Raw genomic sequence first — 22,804 nt, forward strand, 5'->3', positions numbered from 1 at the left:
AAATGGTCTGTCTACCTTACCTATTTCAATGAGCTATTTGTAAAAATCTATTGAGACCATAAATATGAAAGTAATTTGCTCCTATCTTTACAATTTTGAATTTCTTGGTTTTTTTTTACCAGAGTATATATTACTTTTATCATAAAAATCTAATAAAGAAATATTAAAAAATAATTTGTGAACTGGAGGGAGATAGATAAACATGAGGAAGTAGTCTGTTTCTTATTTTTAGGAGATACTTGGGTCTCATTAAATGTTTGTTGAATGACTGCATGACCAATAAGGACTTGCAGTGGGTGAAAAGGCAGATAGCTCTCTGCTCTGCTCTGGAGTGTGCTGATTTACAACAAAGACATTGCCTAGAAGCCCCTTCCCCACCCCCTTACCCCCACCACCTATATGTCTTCCAGCACCATGGACAGAGGTGTGTGGTTTTTTTGTTTCTTTGATTTGTTTGTTTGTTTGTTTTTGGTGTGTGGGCACGTGAACACGCCTATCTGTGTCTCTGTGCGTATGTCTGTCTCTCTCTCTCCCGACTGCCTTCCTGTCCTAAAGTGGAGGTTTAAACCCCGCCTGTGCCACTCAACCTTCTATGGATCTAGAACAAGTCACAGAAACTCTGTACCTCAAGTTCACTATCAAAGGGTGATACTGATTCCACCCTGCTTATAGGGCTATGGTGAGAAGTCAATGAAATGATGCACACAGGGGACCTGGCACTGTCCCTGGCACAGAGTAGGTGCTCAAAACATAGCCAGCATTGTTGTCCTATGGCTCAGGAGCTGAGGATACAGAGGACACAGACCCTGGTGGGGGGCACCGGCCATCTGTCCTCCCCAAGCTGCCACTCATCTGTTGCCTCTCTGCTCCCCTTCCTTGCCTTATTAAGCCAACTGATGGCTCTGTTTGGCTTCAATTTGCCAGCCGTGGCTCCCCATCCATCTTTCTTAGCACAAATTGAGGCTTAATTCCTCCCTGATTTCACACATAGATAAAAATTAACGTGGGAGAGGCACAGAGCCCAACTGCCCTATGGTTTGGGTATTTCCCTTTTGTTAAAAAGCAAAGAAGAAAAATTCTGAAGGGCTTTGGGGAAACAATACTGCAACAATCAAATCTCAGAATGTGTCATCAGGCCTCATTTGCTTTCAGATTCCCCTGACTCTGAATGCCTGGAAGGAAGGAATAATTTATTATTATTCCCAGTATTCTACTTGTTCGTGGCTCAGGCCCTGGCACATAGTAGGTGCTCAGTTATTACAGGCGATCTGTGCTTTCCTGACCACCACTGGAACTTTTGAGAATCTAATATGGTTTTTCTCTCTTGATAGCTAAGGATAGTCAAGGCTATGCCTAACAGTACAGGGTAACCCTGAGCCCCTTGATCTATAATGTGCATGCAAATCACACAAGGGCATGCTAAAATGGAGATTTTGATTCAGCTGGTCCTGTAGGGGGCCCAGAACTATGCGTCTGTAGTCATCTTGCTGGTCTGTAGATCATGCTTTGAGAAAAACAGCTCAGAAGAGAAGGGCTCTGAACTCATTTCAATTACTGTCTGTTGACTTTGGGCAAGTGACTTCACCTCCATGAGCCTCTGTTTCCTCATCTGTAATGTGGAGGTGATGGTTGTCATCATGCAGCATTGCTACATGAACATTTATGGCAGCCCTGGCAGTGTCTCAGTATCTACTGACTGGGTTCAAAGTGTGGCAGCAGGCATACCCAAAGTACAGCCACAGAAGAAGAAAATAGATAAATTACACTTTGTCAGCATGAAAAGCTTTTCTGCATTAGAGCACACTAGCAAGAAGTGAAAAAACATGGGGCACCTGGTGGTGCAGTCGGTTAAGCACCTGACTCTTGGTTCAGCTCAGGGCATGATCTCAGGGTCCTGGGATCAAGCCCTGAGTGGAGTCGGGCTCCACATTCAGTGGGGAGTCTGCTTCGGGATTCTCTTTCTCCCTCTCCTTCTGCCCCTCCCCCTGCTCTCTCTTTCTCTCAAATAAATAAGTAAATTTTAAAAAAGAAGTCAAAAAGCCACCCACAGGGAGGGACAAAATATTTGCCAATCATATCCCTGATACGGATCTAATATCCAGAATATGTAAAGGACAACAACAAAAAGACAAATAACAAAATTAGAAAAACAAACAAACAGGCAAAGGACTTGAACAGACACTTCTCTAAGAAGATCTACAAATGGCCAAGAGGCACAGGAAAGCCACTCAGCATTGTTAGCCATCAGGGAAATGCAAATCAAAGCTACAATGAGAAAGACTCCTGCCCACCAGGATGGCTAGAATCATAAAAAGAAAACGTGTAACATAAGAAGTGCTGGCGAGGATGTGGAGAAAGAGGAACTCTCACACACAGTCAGGTGGGAAAGACAAACAGTGCAGCCTCTGCAGAAAATAGCTTGACAATTCCTTAAAAAGTTAACCAGAGAATTAGCATAGGACCCAGGAGAAAAGAAAACATACGTCCACACAAAAACTGATACACAGATGTTCACAGCAGCGTTATTCATCATTGCCAAAGTGGGAAAAACTCCAGCGTCCACCAATGAATACACCAACAAAATAGGGCAGAGTCACACACAGACATATGGTTCGGCCATGGAAAGGAACAAGGTACTGACCCACGTGACGACATGGGTCAACCTCAAACACATGATCTTGGGTGAAAGAAGCCAGTTGGAAAAGACCATGTATTGTAGGATCCCCTTTATGTGAAATGTCCAGAAGAGGAACACCATCGACACAGAAAGCGTGTTGTTGGTTGTCAAGGGTTGTGGGGGAGGGGAAAATTGGGAGCGGGTGCCAATGGGTTCAAGGTTTCCTTTTGGGAGCGATGGAGATGTTCTAGAACTACAGGGTGGTGATGGTTGCATGAAGTTTCAGATCTGCTAAATGTGGCTAATGGTAAATTCTAGGTGATGTGTGCTTTTCCACAGGCTAAAGATTTCAGTGGCCATGGCTGTCCATCTTGGGGGCAGTCTCTTCCCCTGGGCTGGGCGCCTATCCCTAAGGTCAGTCTAATGCCCTGGGGTTGGTGTCTTGCCTCTGAGGGGACTATGTATGTCTGGTCTGGTGAGCGGGGAGCGTACCTGAACAGATGGGCTCCTGGCTGCTCCAGTGGGGCTTGGAGGCATTCATGCAAGTCAGCGTCTTGGCGCCCTGGAGCTCATAGCCCAGGTGGCAGTGGAAGTGGGCCGCCCCACCCGGGTGCAGGTCCATCACCGTGACATCCCCGAAGTCGGGCCGGCGAGGAAAATTGCAGCTCAGCATGAAGGCTGGGAGAAACGCAAAGGCAGATGATCGTCCCTTAGGAGCAGGGACAGGAAGGACGTGACCCATAACCCGGGAGCCAATTTGTGCTGAGGAGACAAGATAAGGCCCCTGGGGGCTCCAGAGCACTGGGTGGGGGCAGTATGTGTGTATTTTTGGAACTCTCATTGATCACAGGGTGAGGAGACCGCCAGATTGACACTTTATCTGGTGTCCAAGGTCCCCACCCTGTCTAACCAGAGATCACAGATTTGGGGTGAAAAATAAGTTTCCAGACCTCATGTGAGCCTCTCTCCGTGTGGATGCAGAGCTGCCTTCTCCTTGGGGGAAGAAGGGGCCATAGGACTCAGGTGGGTTTTGTCCTACCAGCACAGACAATTCCGGTGTTTGTTAAAAATTCGCACAAGCTTGGACCAGAACTCAAATAAGCAACTCTTCAGGAAATGCCAAAGGATAGGACAGCTTGAAAATAACCATCCTGGCCCACACACGCCTGGCCTGTGGAGGAGACCAATGTGAGTTTACATTCTTCCTCCATCCCTTAGAAACTGTGTGACCTTGAGAAAGGGACAGAGTGCCCTGAACTTGGTTCTCCTCATCTTTCCAGTGGAGTCGACAATTGTCCCTGCCTCACCAGTGGCAGTAAGGATTAAGCAGGAAACACCGAGGAAGAGCCTCCTTAGTCCAACATCTAGCTGGGGGCAGTAGAAGGCTCTAGGGGACCGTGCTGAGCTCCTTGATTCTCCTAAGAGGATGTGAAATCCTTCCTAACTGCCCCTTTCGGCTGTATGGTCTGAGCACTCCCGCTGCATGACGTGTTGATGATCCCAGAACTCACTGGGAGGATTACATCCAACCCAAGGGCTCTACAAGCTATTTCTTTGCCCCCATTCAGTAATGAACGGACAACAGGGGGAGTCTCGGTCTTGGAAAGTGGTGATTAGGCGGGTACTCCCATAGACACTCATTCCCCTGTTTCAGAAACGTCTGAGGGCAAAGTTTCAACAGAACTGTTTTTCCAGATGTTCACTCAGTTTGATGCCAATGTGGAGGGTGCCCAAATATCCAGATGTGTGAGGGCAGACTCCAATCTCCACGCAGGTATCTGGCAAGGACATAGAGGAGCTTCTCATTCCAGGAAGTAACCTGAGGTCACAAGAATGTCTCCAGAGGTAGAGAAAGGGGATGAGAGCGAGAGAGAGGGCACTGGCCAGAAGGAAGGGAGAATTGGAGAGAGAGGGAAGAGGAGAGGGAGAGAAGGAAAGGATGAAGAGGCAAGAAAAGAGGGAGGGGACCAAGAAGGAGGAAGGAAGGAAGGGAGAGAGAAGAACAAGATGAACAGAAAGCAAGAGAGGAGCCTCAGAGTCAGACAAAAAGGAAAGAAAAAAACACTGCAGAAGAGAGAGCTGGACCCCTGTGGGTTGGCCCCTGGGGGTTGAGGTTTTTTACCAGAAATTCATGGACTTCCCTGAGGATTCATTTAGGAAATCCAGGAGCTGTGGATCTGAATGGGAAAAAGTGGCTTGCTGGTTTCCTATTTCCCTTTAACTGAACGGTGGTATTTCCGTCAATCACGTAGATAAGCAACAGACTATGACCTATTTGTAGAACGTGTGACTTCGTCACCAAAAGAAATACAGATATTTTCATATCATAGTAGATATCTTGACATATTTCTTATGTTCCTCAGTACTTTGAAATTACAGTAATTATCAGAGTTGCCGGGGGAGATTACTATTTAATGTGTTAATAAAGAAGCACATGGATTATGACATTGCAGATTAAAACAATATTTTGACAACTGTGATTCAACCTGACTGGTTTCCTTCTTAATCGTGTAAGGTTTTATTTTATGCCTTCAAAAACATGGTTCTGAGAAGGGGTCCAGAGGTATTAACAAACTGATGGAGGGATCCCTGGCACAAAAAGTTGGAGAATCTTTGGCTCCAGAGGGAAACTGAGGCAAACAGCTACCCACCCCCCTCATTAGCCTAGATGCGAGCTTACCCTGATAGTGCAGCTGGAAGGTTCCAAGGACATCGTCCTGGAAGGTCCGGAAGTAGACAGAGATGGTGTTGGTGGGACTTCGGATAACCTGTCCCTCTACCAGGAGAGTCTGGTTGGCCAGGACAGTCAAGGTGGGACCGTCCACCCCGCGGATGGAGAGCAGCTCACCGTCAGACAGGTTCACGCTCTTCACCTGCAGACAGACACGGCCAGATGGAGAGGAACTCTGAGTTGTGCTTGAGGCAGGGCCCTTGCAGGCTGTGCGGCTGCCAGAGGACCCCAGACAATGCAAACACAGCAGCCCTCAGCCAGCCCCAAGTCAAGAGGACATACAGGCCCCCTTGGAAACACCTGGAGCCCTGGGAACATCTAGGTTCCCCTCATGAGGGACCAGACTGAAGCCAAGGTGTAGGGCAAAGGTACTGCAAAAATCTGGAAGCGTCCATGGATGAGTCCTGTGAGAGAGCCTCCTCCACGCCGGCAGCTGAGGTAAGTTCTCCTGAGGATGGAGGGGGAAGGGCAAGGGCTTGATCCGCTGGTTCCTGAAGCCCAAACTCCAGGAGGACAGAATAAGGCATTCCACCAGAATGTAAGCTCCATGAATGAAGGTGTTTTTGCCCCCCATTTGTTCCTTGTCCCCAGTGCCCAGAAGAGTGCTTGGCACATAACAGGTGCTCAATAAATATTTATGTAGATTGAATTCATTCTTCCCCTTTCTGCATGAACTGATAAGAGGGAGTGTGGGCTCATTTCTAGGGCATTCTCAGGGCCACTCTCATGTGTTGTAAAACAGCGGCTCTAACCTCATAACTTACGCAAAGAACTGCATACTTGATTTCCAAGTCCACTTTCCAGGTTTGGAGGAGAAAGAGGGGAGATACTTTAGTTGTATACAAAGAACTAAACAAATGGAGTGTGGCTGGGGGGGACCTTTAGTCAGATCCCAGTGCCCAATTTGGATTTTGATGCCTCTCCTAGTGGGGCCTGGGATCCTAGCCCCTTTGCCTCTCACCAAAGCACGGCTGGTCTCACCCACGAACCCTTCCTCTTGCAGATCATACATCTTACTCCTTTTTTCTTTTTGACAAACTCCTATTTATTCGCCAAAGCCCTACTAAAATTGCCCTTCTCTGTGAGACCTTCCCTGACTACCAAAGGGCTTTCCCATGCCTCCACTGGGATGTTACAACATCCCCTATAAGCACCCACTGGAGACCTTTTCAAGTGGCATTCTAATGTCTTCTAAGTATGTCTGTCCCAATCATAGGACAGTGAACTCCTTTAGGGGAGGTACTGCATTAGTTTGCACACTCCCATGTCCCCCAGTGTAAATAGCCATGATTAGTACCCAGTAGGTACTCAGTGAAGGAATTATGTGCCTGGTAAAGAGCTCCATGCAGTGTTAGACACCAAGTGGAAGTAAAAGGACCACGGAGTGCCACATTCAGACGGACTGCAACTTTCCTCCAGCTCATTTTAATTTCATGAATATTTAGGAAGTACCTACTATGTGCCATACACTGTGCTAAGCTCTGGGGACTGCAAAGACCACAGCTCCTGGTGCTGAGGGGCTTAATTTTTATTCTCTCCATGAAAGTCTGAAAAACTTTCCTAAAATAAAGTTCTGGTTAGGTCACAACCAACCCAGCTAAAAAACTTTTGATGGTTCGTTATTGTCCATTAGAAAAAGGTATACATCCAGACCTCCAAACTTAGCCTGGAAGGGTCTGCCAGCATGACTTGGTACCAGCTTTCTTTTCCTGTCCTCTCCTGTGGGGCAGTGAACTGGACATCTCCCCACTCCCAGACACCCCTCCTTGTTCCATTTTTTAAAATTTGGGGGGGTCAATTGGGGAAGGCCAGGAACTAGGGTGAGGATAATTGGTAACATACACTGAGCTAAGCTCTCTGGATGAATGATCTGTGCATTGTCATATTCATACCATCCTGAGTATCTGTAAAGTAGTAGTTTTATCATCTCTATTTTACTGATGGAGAGACCGAGGGTCAGAGAGGTAACATCCCTTGCCCACAGTCACTCAGCTTTCACTGGTAGAGCTGGGACTTAAACCCAGATGTTTGAGCACTATGCCACTCTGCTTTTCCATTCTTAGCTTACAGGCGAAAGTTTTGATACAGGATATAATGTGTTTGATACAGGGTATAAGAGGACTTTCCTTCTGAGTATAATACCTCACAATTTATCAACAGTTCCCCTCCTCCATGTATGCCTATTTCAGCTGTGCATTGAATCTGGAACTCCTACTCATTCAACAAAGCCCAGCTCAAATTGCCCCGCTTAAGGCAAAGAAGGAACCAAAGCAGTTAGGATGATAACAGTAAGCCTGAGTCAGACAACCCTCCAGAGACTTCCTGCTGGAAGAGGCAGGCACTCTCCAGGCGACTTTCTACAATTACCTGGAGCTCCACACCGTAGCCAGTGTAGACCGTCACGTTGTACGTACACTCCAGGAAGCCACTGAGGGGCAGTGGTGGGTAGTCACTGGAGTCAATGTATCCTTCGGGATCGGAGAAGCTCACACTGCAGGGAGCTGGAGGAAGGACTTTCATTAGGACACAGAGGACAGCTCAGATGTCATGTCTCAGATGGGCTGTGGGGTGGCTCTGGGCTTCTGGGACGCCTGCATTTTTCTTTCCCCCTCCCTCCCACTGCTGCTAATTCTTCTTCAGTCCCCAGAATCAACACGATAATCAAAACTGTGATAGCTGACACAGGCTGACTGCTTACTTCATTCCACTAGGCACTATCCTAACCACTGTACAGGGCCAACCCCATTCACCCTTGTAGGACCTGACATTTCATCCCCATTTTAGAGATATGTAAACCGAAGCTCAGAGAGGGGTGGTGTCTGGGCCAAGCTCTCACAGAGCAGGATTCAAACCCAGAACTTATACTTTTTAAAGAGAGGCCATAATGCATTTGTCCCAAATCTATCTATGATCGACAGTTGGTGTCGGTCTTCTCTGTTTGAAAACAGAAAAGAAGATAGAAGACTGGGACACAGACGTGCATTTTATCAAGTCTGGAGAAGTAAATGCAAGAGTCAAAGTAAAAGCACTCTGAGGGGCACCTGCTAGCACAGTGGTTGGGTGTCAGACTCTTGGTTTTGGCTTCGGTGGTGGTCTTGGAGTCCTGAGATCAAGACCCACATCAGTCTCCACTGTCAGTGAGGAATCAGCTTAAGATTCTGTCTCTCTCTCTGCCCCTCCCCTCATGTGTGCTCTCTCTCAATAAATAAATAAATCTTAAAAAAAAAAGACTGAAAAGTCAAGGGTCTTCAGCAGGTTAAAAGATTCTATTCCAAGCTGAAAAGGGTTTGAATCCCACTCTTTAGCTGCGTGGCCTTGGGCAAATTACTTGATGTCTCTGAGTCTCAGTTGTCTCATCTTTAAAATGGGGATAGTAATTCTGAGCCACAAGGTCAAGCTCAAGTCAGTGCTCAATAGGTGGTAAGTGATGGTGAGACGTGGGTCTCCCTGGCCCCCCTCCCGCCAAGGCCTGCACAGAGTGGGTGCCTCGTGGTTGCTGGAGGAGGGTTTGAGGGTCTGGGGGCTGCTTACCGGGGGCCTGCTCAGTCGTGATGACCGTGGTGGTGATGATGGTGGATGTCGTGGTTTCCTGGCTCTCCTCTGAGGCTGACCCGGTCAGTTCGTTCTCACCTTTGTCCATCAAGGTTATGGGACTGGCATCTTCGGGGGGAGCCTCGGGGGCGTCATCAGGTGCCACAGACTCCCCAGGGTCTGGCCTCTGGGGGAGTGTGTGGTCCACATAGGACTGCGAGGTGAAGGGGGAGATCTGCAGGGGTGCCGGAGTCGTGGGGACCGCACCTGCTTTCTGGTCCAGCCAGAGGGGCTCCTCGGAGGCAGCGGGCTCAGGGTCTCCCGGGGGGCGGGGCTTCTCAGTGGTGGAGGAGGAGAGGATGCCCAGGCCCAAGGAGGCAGGGGAGGACACTGTCCTCTGAACCGCTGCTGTGGAGGTGACTTTGGGCCGCAGCTGTTTCCTGGCCGAGTTCACCTGCTTGAGCAAAGGCAGCTTCTTCCCGGAGGGGAGGGTGCGCTTGGTGGCGGTCTCCTCCGGCAACGTGGAGAGGGCGGCCGAGGGGGCTTCCCCTTCCAGCCCTGGCTCTCGAAGATCTTCCCCCGACTGCACTGGATTCAGAGGGGCCGTAGTCACTCTCTCTTCAAGGTTCTCTTTGCTCAGACTGCTGCTCCCCAGAGCTCTGGAGGGTAGAAGGGAAGCACCCGAAGGACCAATGTCTGCTTCCTGGGATGCATCTGTGGAAGAAGAGGAAAGACATCTGTTAGCTTGGGGCCGAGGGTGGGGGTTAGGTCCTCCACCTCCTGACCCCGGGGGCCTAGGGTAGGGCAGAAAACTTTCCAAGATGCCAGAACAGATAGGGGAGCTCCCTCCTTCCCTCTCTCCCGGCCCTCCCTCCCTCCCTTTCTGTCTCGTGCTCCCTTCCTTTCTTCCTTTTGCTGACCATACAGACTTACTGTTGATCCTGCCAGGCTCCAGCTAAGCATTAGGGTTACAGAAACCAAGGGCGCAAGAGTCTCATGTGCCAGTTTTTTATGTACTGAAAGGGATAATAGGAAAGGAGAAATAATCATATTTGGTATGATAGATGCTTAGAAAGAGAGAAGCTCAGCATGCTAACAGAGCACAGAGAACAGTCCTCTAACTCAGTCTGTGGGGCAGGACCACCATGTACAGTTGGGCAGGTTGTTCACTACACGAGCCCATCACCCAAGGGATGAGTGGGAGTTGTAACAAGACCACACTCCTTTCCAAGCTGTGTGCCCTGGCTCAGGGCTATATTGTACTGGGGTTGATGGGGAGACACTTTTTCTTTTCTTTTCTTTTCTTTTTTCTTTTTTTCTCTTTCTTTTTTTATTTTTTCTAAATAATTAAACATTGACCTTGTGGGAGACCCAGAAAGATTTGAAAATTCAGAATCATGAGATAGTTTCAGAACAGAGGGTTGCAGGAAGAGTGTGGAGCAAGAAGGGGAGCAAGATAGAGGAATATGAGGGGAAGCAGTTGGAGGGTGATTGGAGAGAAAGCCGGTGAGTCAGGGTGGTTGCCAGGCCAGGCCTTGGTGGGCACTCTATATCCTAAGTGTGATTTATTTTTGCCTTGAATGTAAAACCACCTAGTAACTTTAAACAAGGGCTGGCCCTGGCAACTGTTTGGCAGACTCATGCCTGAGATCGCCTGCATTTACTTGAGACCCACTTCCGTCAGTTGCAAGCTGGCATGTGGCTTTGACCTTCCTGAGCCTCAGTTTCCCTAGTTGTAAAGCAGGGTTATTGCACCCTGTTTCCTGGGTGCAATGGGTTGATGTGGGTAAAGCATACCTGTACCTGTAGGTAGGTGCCTCACCCACCTAGCGCGCCAGCTGCTGTCACTGTCTTTACTATTGTCATTGTATTCGCACCCTTCCGTGGGAAGCCAGAGCGGTCAGAGCATCCCCGATGATGATCTTGAGATAGAGGAGAATTACATCCTGGGATAGAAGCCCTGGGACTGATAGCTGTCCTTGTCGATTTTCTGCAGACAGACACTCAGCCGCAGTCTCTGGGCCCTTCAGCACTGTCATTTAAATTTATTTCTGCCGCTGTCGGAAAGGCTCATTTACTTTCATGGAGTCGGCGGCAGTGGCTTAATCTATATAGACTGCAACAGTTTGCAACTGGCATCGACAAATGTTCCTGTTGTGTCCCATTGATCACCAGCCGGCGCGCATTCCGGGCTCCTGGTCGCGCCATGGCAGGAACCCGTCTGGGGGAGGACAGGGCATATGCATGACCCGAGGGCAGATCAAGGGCATTCAGGGGCCAAGCAGGTTTCCTTGTCCAAGGTGGGAAGCATCGAGGCTTTAGAATTGGATCCGGATTCGGATCCTGCCTTCCACACTCCCCCAGCTGCATGAGACTGGGCAAATCCATGAAGCCTCTTGTGCATAACAGAGCCACCCCATCTACCTCATAGAATTAGATCAGACACTGGTCTGCTCAAGAGCTGTGCTTTTTGTGGGCACTGTCACTTTTGTTAAATGATTGATGTTGACCATCTCTGTAGACTGTGCAGTGAGAAAAAAGGGAAGGGGCCAAAAGAGAGGAAAGAGGGTGAGGGGTCAGGACACGTGGCTCCCAAGCACTGGCTGTGATTCAGTGCACAAAGCTTGGATGCCCCTGGGGTTGGGGGACCCGGATGGTGCTCCAACCTTGACCACTGCTCCCTAGCATAACCGTGTGGGTTTCATGTTCTCTCTCTCCATCTTCTCTGTCTGTGTCAGGTGGGTAGCCAGACTAGGTCACACTAGTCAGGTCTTCCAGCTTGGACTGTGTTGATCTGGGGCGTGATCAGGTAATTGACAATTATTCTTCAAGCCTTTTGTTAATCTTGCTAGAGAGGGCAGAGTGAGTGGTTCAATCCTGACACTGGCTTGTGAGTTTTGTTGGGTCCGGTGGCTGTATTAGCTTCTGCCAGTCCTTTTACAAACATGTCCCCTTGATTACAAGTGAGGAAGGGGAAGGAGCAATGACAAAGGACATAAGGCACATCAGTGTGCCCTTGGCCATAATAATAGCGATATTTATGACGTTTTATTTTTGATAAAACATCATAAATATCGTTTACTGAGTGCTGGCTATGTATCAGGCATCTGCTAAACACTTTTTTCCCCCACCCATTACCTAATTTCATTGTTTCTCAAGGGAAAAATTATTTCTACTGTACAGATGAGCAAAGTGAGGCTGTGGGACACTAAGTTAACTTCCAAGGTCACACAAACCTGCAAAGCTGGGTTTCCAACCTCTATTTTCCTGATGCCAAAGACCATGCTAGCAGCTCTGTTAAGTATCATGAGGTACTGTTATCATTGACAGCCTCTCCTTCTCAGCAGAAAGCAGTGGCCCCTTCCAAAACCACCCCTCAGACCTCCATTGTTTCGTTTCCCTGCTGGGTGGGCTATAGTGTTTTTCAAATCTCCCAAATGATACCCTTCACCCCTCCCTGGATTCCTTGTTGAAATACACATTTGTTACTCTCCCCTGTCAGACCCCTGACATCTGAATCTCCAGGGGTAGAGCTTGAAAGTGGGGGGCTGTTAAAGCCCCTTGGGTGACTCTTATCACCAGACTGATCAGGAGAGCTCCTTCTGGAACCTGTGATCTTGCTTGACTTTCTACTCCTTGATAGTTTTGCCTTCAAGTTGTTGTAAGTTGCAGGCGGCAGGAACCGAGGTGTAGGTCTGGGCCACAGGTATTGACACTTTCAAGGCCTGTGACCTCCCCTGGCCACCCCAGCCTGTCTAGATCCAACGCAGCCCATAAGAGAAGGAGGGAATGCAAGAGAAAAGAGTCCATGATCAGCCTCCTCCCCACAGCCCCTGCACCCAGCTCTGCGTTCCTCATGGTACAAAGGGTGTTAACCATAGTGGCAAGTCAGCCTTTTAGGAAGTAAATCTGGCTGGACTGAGTCAGCTCTTTCCCACTGAAGACCTAACTATCAAGGGGAGTTGCAGATCCACCAGGTAAATTTCCCTCCCCGCCCCCATGTTGCCTCCTCCTCAGGGTTCACCTGTGGGATCTTAGTGGCTGGCTCCAAACTCAAGGCCATGTTCAAGACAGAAGAGAGTCTGTCTGTAGTCTGCAGTGTTCCCCGCTGGAAGCCTCATTCTCAGCCGGGATGCTGGCCAGGGGAGTGCCGCACAAAACCAGATCCCAGCCGGAGTTAGTCAGAGTGGGATTCCAGGGCCTTTGAGATCCAGAGATGTAATCACTTGCTGTACTAGGCTAGCTTTTCCCAGGGGCTCAAGGACCACTGGATTAAATGAACTCTTCTTTCTCAGAGCACTTACAATGTTCAGTCATCCTAGTCACATCTGGGTGATTCTGCCTTTATCATGTGCATTCAATGCCCCAGTGTTGCCCATCAATTAATGAGTGACATTTCTCTGCTGGTTGATACTCAGGACAAGAGAGTCAATGCTCTAGACACTTCCGGAAGACAGACATACACCGATAACCAAACACGGATATCCAACGGAAGAGATGGGGCTTTAATTAAATAGAGAGGCTGCTCTCCCTTCTCCAGACCACATGCTGAGGACAACTGAGCGTTTGTTCTCCCATCGAAGATGAGGAGGGAGCACCTTTCCCTTTTTCCCTCTCTCACTTTGATGGGAGAGATGGGGAGACTAAACTGGGAAGCATCCCGTGAGAGTCGAAGATGCACCACACGCTCTGAAGCTGAGGATTTGAATCGGAGCCGCTCGGCGGCAGCAGAGTGACTGACAACAGCCCTTCCCCACGCAGGCACACAGGGATGGAGTGGGAAGCCCAGGAAGCCACAGCTGGGGAGTGCTTCTGCTATAATGTGCAGTGAGAAGAGCAAGACGTAAAATTCTATGGTGTGTATGAAAATGACGGGACCAACCACCTAAAACAAATTGCGATGCAAAGCTGGTGTTTTGGTGGGCTTTGTTTTACTGTAAGCTATATCAGACTTCATTTCTTTTAATTTTTGAAGTTAATTTAAAAGTTTTTTAAACTAACATCCACTGTTCTCTTTGTCTCAGGTGTACCACATATTGATCCAACAAGTCTATACCTTCCTCGGTGCTCATCACGATACGGAGTCACTATCTATAATGTTGTTACCATATATATATTTAAGGGGGGGGCAGAAGGAGAGGGAGAGAGAATCTTTTCTTTTTTTAAACCTATTTGAGAAAGAGAGAGAGAAAGAGCACAAGGGGTAGGGAGGGACAGGGAGAGAGGGAGAAGCAGACTCCCTACCAAGCAGGGAGCCTGATGCGGGACTCAATCCCCGGACCCTGAGATCATGACCTGAGCAGAAGGCAGACGTTTAACCGACTGAGCCACCCAAGTGCCCCTAGAGAGAGAATCTTTAGCAGGCTCCATGCCTAGCTTGGGGCCCAGGATCTCATGACCCTGAGATTATGACCTGAGCTGAATGCTCAACCCCCCACCCAGGGGCTCCTACAACATTACTCTAGGAATGTCTCCAACAATGTGGCCCTGGCTTCCTCTGGATGGCATGGGTTTTCTTCCTTCTACTTTTTGGTGTTTTCCAAAATGTGTATAATAAATATTTAATACTGCCTTAAGTGAAAAAAAAATTATAGAATGAGCTGGGTTTAACCGTTGCCTTTAGTACTTAGTGATGGAAAGGCCAAGAGAACATACAGACACATTTGCTATCACAGAAGTACCTCATTCGCTGAGTCATGGAACCCCTCTGGGTCTTCCAGTAGGGATGATGATAATTTTTCCCTCATCGAACTGTTCACAGGGAGGACTTTTAGGAGGTGGGCCTGGCCAGCGCATCAGTGGGTGTATTTTTGGTAAAGGGGAAGACGAAACTGTTGTTTCCTAGTCTAATCCTCATTAATAATGATCCGTTCAGTTGGTGGTTTCTCCTGCCTTAGCACTCCTCAAGAAGAAATTGCCCAAGAGGGACAAAGTCAATAATGAAATATCACATCTTCAAGATTTGTGGTTACAAACTCCCCAGAAAGTGGACTTGAGGTTCAGAGAAGGAGAATGGCCTCCAGGGTCACATGGCATGTTGGTAGCAAGAGACCAAGCTATTTGAGGCTTGAAAAACCATACTGGAACACATCAATTACAGTCAGAAATAAAACTAGGATCATCTGGATTGCCCCGAAGAACATTGGTTAGTCCTGTGCCTTCTGCGTCTTTCTTTGTTGGGGGACAAGGGGCTATGCTGTGCACTGTAGGACATGCATAGAACAGCATCCTTGGCTTCCAGCCATTCAGTGCCAGGAGCAACACGCCTCCCCCCACCCCGCTACCACCCCTTGGGAGAATCATGAGTGATTTCAGACATTGACAAATGTCCCACTAGCAGAGACAAAATCCCCTATGATCGATAACCACTGGCACTGCCCTCAGCACCGAGAAGACCTTCCCTCCCATTCCTGGATCTGATCAGCTTTGTTTTACTTGTATTACTTGCATTGACTTTTAGGTTGGAGAAGATCTTAGCCTAATTCCCATTTCATAGATTAAGGAAATTGAATTAAGTGAGGGCTGAGTTTCCTTCTCCCACTCACATTTGATCATTCATTTATACATTCATTCATTCAGTCATTCATGCATTCAGTGAGCATCTAGTATGTTCCAACGCTGGACCAGCCAACAGGCGCTGGCACCCAGAGGTCCACCTTGGATAATAAACTGTTGGAACTTTTGGCTACAACCCATTCCTTGCAGCCAGGGAAGACCCAGTTTACTCTATCCTGCAGTAATGAGGACCCTCGGGTAGACTTACAGGGCCATTCCCAGCTGGGCTTGGCACAGACTTTCTGGGGCAGAAAGGGCAGAGGTGGGGAAGGTGGGCTTGGGGGCAGTGGAGTTTCATCTTCTGCCTCAGTGGCAGCCCTGTACCTGTGTGTCCATGTGGACAATATGGATAGCAAATGGTGAGTTACACTCCAGAAAGCATATTGCCTGCTGTCATTGCATTCCCTCTGTAAGCCATTCTGTCAGACTGGCATTTCCCATTTTATAGATTAAAAAAAAAATCAACACATGGAGAGAGGATGTGACTTGTCTCAGATCATGGAGCAAACTGGGGTAAATTTGGATACTTTCTAACATTGTTTCCTGTGCTCGTTCCTCTTTCCACACCCTCAAATATTTTTCCCTTTAAAATAATTTTAAGGGAACCTGGGTGGCTCAGTGGGTTAAAGCCTCTGCTTTCGGCTCGGGTCATGATCCCAGGGTCCTGGGATCGAGTCCCACATCGGGCTCTCTGCTCAGCTGGGAGCCTGCTTCCTCCTCTCTCTCTTGGCCTGCCTCTCTGCCTACTTGTGATCTCTGTCTATCAAATAAATAAATAAAATCTTAAAATAAAATAAAATAAAATAATTTTAAAAATTTAAGAATTCCTGAAAGTTATGGAATCAAAAGTGTTAAGTACTGCCCCTCCCCTGCCCTGTCCACCAATCCTGCTTTCTAAAGGGAATCGGTGTTGGTAGGGTTTTGTTTAATCTCCCAATAGAATGTACTGATGTAAAAATAATAAGGTTTTTTTTTTTTTCCTTAAAAGGTGTGTTAGCACATTGGGGTTTAGGGGTGAGGTCAGAATTGCTTGTGTTCCAGGGGGAGGGGCAAGATGGCAGAGGAAGAGCAGACCTAAATTTCCTTGGGTCCCAGGAGTTCATCTAGATAACTATCAAACCATTCTGATGGTACAAACTCAACAGGAGATCAACGAAAAGAGCAGCAATTCTAGGAACAGAAAAGCAACCACTTTCTGGAAGGTAGGACGTGCAGAGAAGTGAATCTGAGGCAACATATGGGAAGACAGACCACGGGGGGATGGGGCTGACTCCCGGTAAGTGGTGGAGCAGTGGAGCATGAATCGGAACTTTTAGAAGTCTGTTCTGTGGAGGGGTTTTGCTCCAGAGGCTAAGTGGGGGTGGAGCCCTCACAGGGACAGTGTGGTCTCAGGACTCGCAGCATTGCAGAAAAACCGGGGGTGCCTGAGGGCAGCAGAGCTCCCAGATATCAGAGCAGGAAATCTGGTTGCAGAGATGGAGCCAAGCAGTGGGCTCTCAGCTCGGGGTTACCTTAAACCATGATCTGAGGCACAGTCAGGCTGCTGCTCTTTGAGCAGGGACCCCACAAGTGGGAGATCTGGGGAGATTCACCTTCCTCCTCTGGGAGGAGCAGCGTGGGAGTGCGTGGCAGGAATCTGGGTTTGGAGACTCTAAACGGAGCTGTGTGCCAGAGATAGAAATGCTCAGTCACAGGCTGGGTGAGCTCAGAGCACAGCCAGAGGCCAGGGAGACGAGAGTGATTGAGTGCTTTTCTCCGAGGGCGCACTGAGGAGTGGGACCCCGAGTTCTTGGCTCCTATAGGGCCAGAGATTGGGAAGCCACCATTTTCATTCCCGTCCTCCAGAGCTCTATGGAAAGCGTTCAGGGAACAAAAGCTCCAGAGAGCGAACCTGAGCAGATTACTTAGCCAGACCCATGGCAAGGGCGGTGCAATTCCACCTCGGGCAAAGACATTTGAGAATCACTACAGCAAGCCCCTCTCCCAGAAAATCCAGCAAGAACATCCAGCCAAGACCAAGTTCACTGATCAATGAGAACTGCAGAACTCCAGAGCTAGGGGAATACAGCCCCTAGAATTCATAGAATTCATGGCTTTTTCCCCATGATTCTTTAGTCTTTTAAAGTTAAATTTTTTTTAATTTTATTTTTTCTTATTCTATTTTTAAAAAACTTTTCCTTTCCTATTTTAACTTTTTAAAACTATTTTCTCTTATCAATACCTTTTTAAAAATTATGTTTTAATTTTCATCATTATAGTCATATTCTATCCCTTAATTGTATTTAACCTTATTATTTCTATACATATAGGTTTTTAGTTCTTTAAAATTTTGGGAGACAGTTTCTTCTAACAGACCAAAATACACCCCAAATCAATCAAGTGTATGGCTCTGTTCTATTCACCATATACATATATATTTTCTTTTTCTTCTTCTTCTTCTTCTTCTTCTTCTTCTTCTTCTTCTTCTTCTCTCTTTCTCTTTCTCCTTTCTTCTCCCCCCAGTTTTGGATCTCTTCCAATTTGGTTAGTGTATATTTTTCTGGGGTCATTGATACCCTTTTAGTATTTTGTTCTCTCATTGATCTAGTCTCATCTGGATAAAATGACAAGGTGGAAAAACTCACCTCAAGAAAAAGGATAAGAGGAAATACCCATGGCTAGGGACCTAATCAATAAGACATTAGTAAGATGTCAGAACTAGAGTTCAGAATGACGATTATCAAGGAGCTAGCTGGGCTTGAAAAAAGCATGGAAGAAATAAGAGAATCCCTTTCTGGAGAAATAAAATCCCTTTCTGGAGAAATAAAAGAACTAAAATCTAAACAAATTGAAATTTAAAAAAGCTATTAATGAGGTGCTATAAAAACGGAGGTTCTTACTGGTAGGATAAATGAGGCAGAAGAGAGAATTAGTGATATAGAAGACCAAATGATGGAGAATAAAGAATCTGAGAAAAAAAGAGATAAACAACTACTGGACCATGAGGGGAGAATTTGAGAGGTAAGTGATACCATAAGATGAAACAATATTAGAATAATTGGGATCTGAAAAGAAGAAAAAAGAGATGGAGGGGCAGAAGGTATATTGAACAAATTATAGCAAAGAATTTCCCAAATTAGAGAAGGAAACAATCATCAAAATCTAGGAGACACAGAGAACTCCCCTCAAAATCAATAAAAATAGGTCAATACCCTACCATCTAATAGTAAAACTTACAAGTCTCAGTGATAAAGAGAAAATCCTGAAAGCAGCTTGGGACAAGAGGTCTATAACATACAATGGTAGAAATATTAGATTGGCAAAAGACCTATCCACAGAGACCTGGCAGTCCAGAAAGGACTGGCATGATATATTCAGACCACTAAATGAGAAAAATATGCAGCCAAGAATACTATATCTAGCTAGGCTGTCATTGAAAATGGAAGGAGAAATAAGCTTCCAGAACAAACAAAAACTAAAAGAATTTGCAAACATCAAACCAGCTCTGCTGGAAATATTGAAATGGGTCCTCTAAGCAAAGAGAGAGATTAAAGTAACAGGCCAAAAAAGAACAGAGACAATATATAGTAACAATCACTCTGCAGACAACACAATGGCACTAAATTCATATCTTTCAATAGTTACCCTAAATGTAAATGGGCTAAATGCCCCAATCAAAAGACATGGGGTATCAGAATGGATAAAAAACCAAGACCTATCAATATGCTGTCTGCAAGAAACTCATTTTAGACCCAAAGACACCTCCACATTTAAAGGGAGGAGGTGAAAAACAATTTACCATGCTAACGGACATCAAAAGAAAGCTGGGGTGGCAATCCTTATATCAGACAAATTAGATTTTAAGCCAAAGACTGTAATAAGAGATGAGGAAGGACACTATATCATAATTAAAGGGTCTGTCCAACAAGAAGATCTAACAATTTAAAATATCTATGCCCCTAACATGGGAGCAGCCAATTATATAAACCAATTAATAACAAAATCAAGGAAACATATTGGCAATATACAATAATAGTAGGGGACTTTAACACCCCCCCCCTCACTGAAATGGGCAGATCACCTAAGCAAAAGATCAACAAGGAAATAAAGGCTTGAAATGACACATTGGACCAGATGGACGTCACAGATAATTCAGAACATTCCATCCCAAAGCAACAGAATACACATTCTTCTCCAGTGCACATGCAACATTCTCCAGAATAGATCACATCCTGGGTTGCAAATCAGGTCTCAACTGGTATCAAAAGTTTGGGATCATTCCCTGCATACTGTCAGGCCATGATGCTTTGAAACCAGAACTCAAGCACAAGAGGAAAGTTGGAAAGAACTCAAATACATGGAGGCTAAAGAGCGTCCTACTAAAGAATGAATGTGTCAACCAGGAAATTAAAGAAGAATTTTAAAAAATTCATGGAAACAAATGAAAATGAAACCACAACTGTTCAAAATCTTTGGGACACAGGAAAGGCAGTCCTGCTAGGAAAGTATATAGCAATACAAGTCTTTTTCAAGAAACAAGAAAGGGTCTCAAGTACACAACCTAACCCCACACCTAAAGGAGCTGGAGAAAGAACAACAAAGAAAGCCTAAACCCAGTAGGAGAAGAGAAATAATTAAGATCAGAGCAGAAATCAATGAAATAGAAACCAAAAGAACAGTAGAACAAATCAACTAAACTAGGAGCTGGTTCATTGAAAGAACGAATAAAATTGATAAACCTTGGTCAGACTTATCAAAAAGAAAAGAGAAAGGACCTAAATTAATAAAATAATGAATGAAAGAAGAGAGATCACAACCAACACCAAGAAATACAAACAATTATAAGAACATTTTATAAGAAACTATACACCAGCAAATCTGACAATCTGGAAGAAATAGATGCATTCCTAGAGATATATAAACTACCAAAACTGAACCAGGAAGAAATAGAAAACCTGAACAGACCCATAACCAGTAAGGAGATTGAAGCAGTCATCAAAAATCTCCCAACAAACAAGAGCCCAGGGCCAGATGGCTTCCCAAGGGGAATTCTACAAACATTTAAGGAAGAATTAATACTATTCTCAAAAATGTTCCAAAAAATAGAAATGGAAGGAAAACTTCCAAACTCATTTTATAAGGCTAGCATTCCCTTGATCCCCAAACCAAACAAAGACCCCATCAAAAAGGAGAATTACAGACCAACATCCCTGATGAACATGGATGGAAAAATTCTCACCAAAATATTAGCCAATAGGATCCAACAGTACATTAAAAGGATTATTCACCACGACCAAGTGGGATTTATTCCTGGGCTGCAAGGTTGGTTCAACATCTGCAAATCAATCAATGTGGTACAATACATTAATAAAAGAAAGAACAAGAACCATATGATACTCTCAAAAGATGCTGAGAAAGCAATTGACAAAGTACAGCATCCTTTCTTGATCAAAACCCTTCACAGTATAGTGATACAGGGTACATATCAAAATAACATCAGTTTTTTCCAAAGAAATGGAACAAATAATCCTAAAATTTATATGGAACCAGAAAAGACCCCGAATAGCCAGAGGAATGCTGAAAAACAAACCGAAATTGGTGGATCACAATTCCAGACTTCAAGCTCTATTACAAAGCTATAATCATCAAGACAGTATGGTACTGGCACAAAAACAGACATATAGATCAATGGAACAGAATAGAGAGCCTAGAAATGGACCCTCAACTCTATGGTCAACTAATCTTTGACAAAGCAGGAAAGAATGTCCAATGGAAAAAAGACAGTCTCTTCAACAAATGGTGTTGGAAAATTGGACAGCCACTTGCAGAAGAATGAAAATGGACCATTTCCTTCAGCCACACACAAAAATTGACTCAAAATGGATAAAAGACCTCAATATGAGACAGGAATCCATCAAAATCCCTGTGGAGAACACAGGCAGCAACCTCTTCAATCTCAGCCGCAGCAACTCCTTCCTAGAAACATTGCCAAAGGCAAGGGAAGTAAAAGCAAAAATGAACTATTGGGACTTCATCAAGATCAAAAGCTTTTGCACAACAAAGGAAACAGTCAACAAAACCAAAAGACAACTGACAGAATGGGAGAAGTTATTTGCAAATGACATATCAGGTAAAGGGCTAGTATCTGAAATCTATAAAGAACTCATCAAACTCAACACCCAAAGGACAAATAATCCAATCAAGAAATGGACAGAAGACAGGAACAGACATTTCTGCAAAGAAGACATCTAAGTGGCCAACAGACACATGAAAAATTATTCAACCTCAGTCAGCATCAGAGAAATACAAATCAAAACCACAATGAGATACCACTTCACACCAGTCAGAATGGCTAAAATTAACAAGTCAGGGAATGACAGATGTTGGCGAGGATGTGGAGAAAGGGGAACCCTCCTACATTGTGGTAGGAATGCAAGCTGGTGCAGCCACTCTGGAAAACAGAATGGAGGTTCCTCAAAAAGTTGAAAATAGAGCTACTCTACGACCCAGCAATTGTACTACTGGGTATTTACCCCACAGATAACATATGTAATGATCTGAAGGGGCATGTGCACCCGAATATTTATAGCAGCAATGTCCACAATAGCCAAACTATGGAAAGAGCCTGGATGTCCATCAACAGAAGAATGGATAAAGAAGATGTGTGATACACACACACACACACACACACACACACACACACACACAGAGGAATATTTTGCAGCCATCAAAAATGGAAATCTTGCCATTTGCAGTGATGTGGTTGGAGCTAGAGGACATTATGCTAAGTGAATAAGTCAGTTTGAGAAAGACAATTATCATATGATCTCTCTGATATGAGGAATTTGAGAGGCAGGGTGGGGGATCATGGGAAGAAGGGCAGGAATAAAATGAAACAAGATGGGACTGGGGAGGGAGACAAATCATAAGAGACTCTTAATCTCAGGAAACAAACTGAGGGTTGCTGGGGGGTGGGAGGTGAGGCATAGTGTGGCTGGGTTATGGACATTGGGGAGGGTATGTGTTATGGTGTGTGCTGTGAATTGTATAAGACTGATGATTCACAGATCTGTACCCCTGAAGCAATTAATACATTATGTGTTAATAAAAAAAAGTTCTAGAAACCTTGGTAAAGTTGTCTTTGTCTTTTCTCAGGTAATAGTAAATATATATTTGCCAGTGTACAAATACACTCTGATCATTGCTTATCCTGGGTTATAACTTTACATCTTTTTATCATTTCAGTTTCTACTGACATTGTGTAAATGGATTTTTTTTATAAATAAAAGACCTAAATAAAAGACCTTTTATAAATAAAAGACCTATAACTTTACATATTTTTATCATTTCAGTTTCTACTGACATTGTGTAAATGGATTTTTTTTTTTTAT

At 45.6% G+C, this 22,804-nt stretch overlaps 1 protein-coding gene across 6 annotated transcripts in view; it reads right to left on the reverse strand.

The window, feature by feature from the left end:
* SEZ6L (seizure related 6 homolog like) overlaps positions 1–22,804 on the reverse strand; it is a gene marked incomplete at its 5' end in the record, with an annotated part of 182,790 nt that overhangs the window by 58,527 nt on the left and 101,459 nt on the right. For all 6 annotated transcript variants that reach the window (XM_080820997.1, XM_080820998.1, XM_080820996.1 and 3 more), the window contains 4 exons: positions 3,110–3,295; positions 5,298–5,490; positions 7,716–7,849; positions 8,880–9,593. In XM_080820997.1, the coding sequence (XP_080677123.1) occupies positions 3,110–3,295; positions 5,298–5,490; positions 7,716–7,849; positions 8,880–9,593 (1,227 nt within the window). The remainder of the gene's footprint in view (positions 1–3,109; positions 3,296–5,297; positions 5,491–7,715; positions 7,850–8,879; positions 9,594–22,804) is intronic.

This window comes from Martes martes, assembly GCF_963455335.1.
Source record: "Martes martes genome assembly, chromosome: 13".
Classification (NCBI taxonomy): Eukaryota; Metazoa; Chordata; class Mammalia; order Carnivora; family Mustelidae; genus Martes; species Martes martes.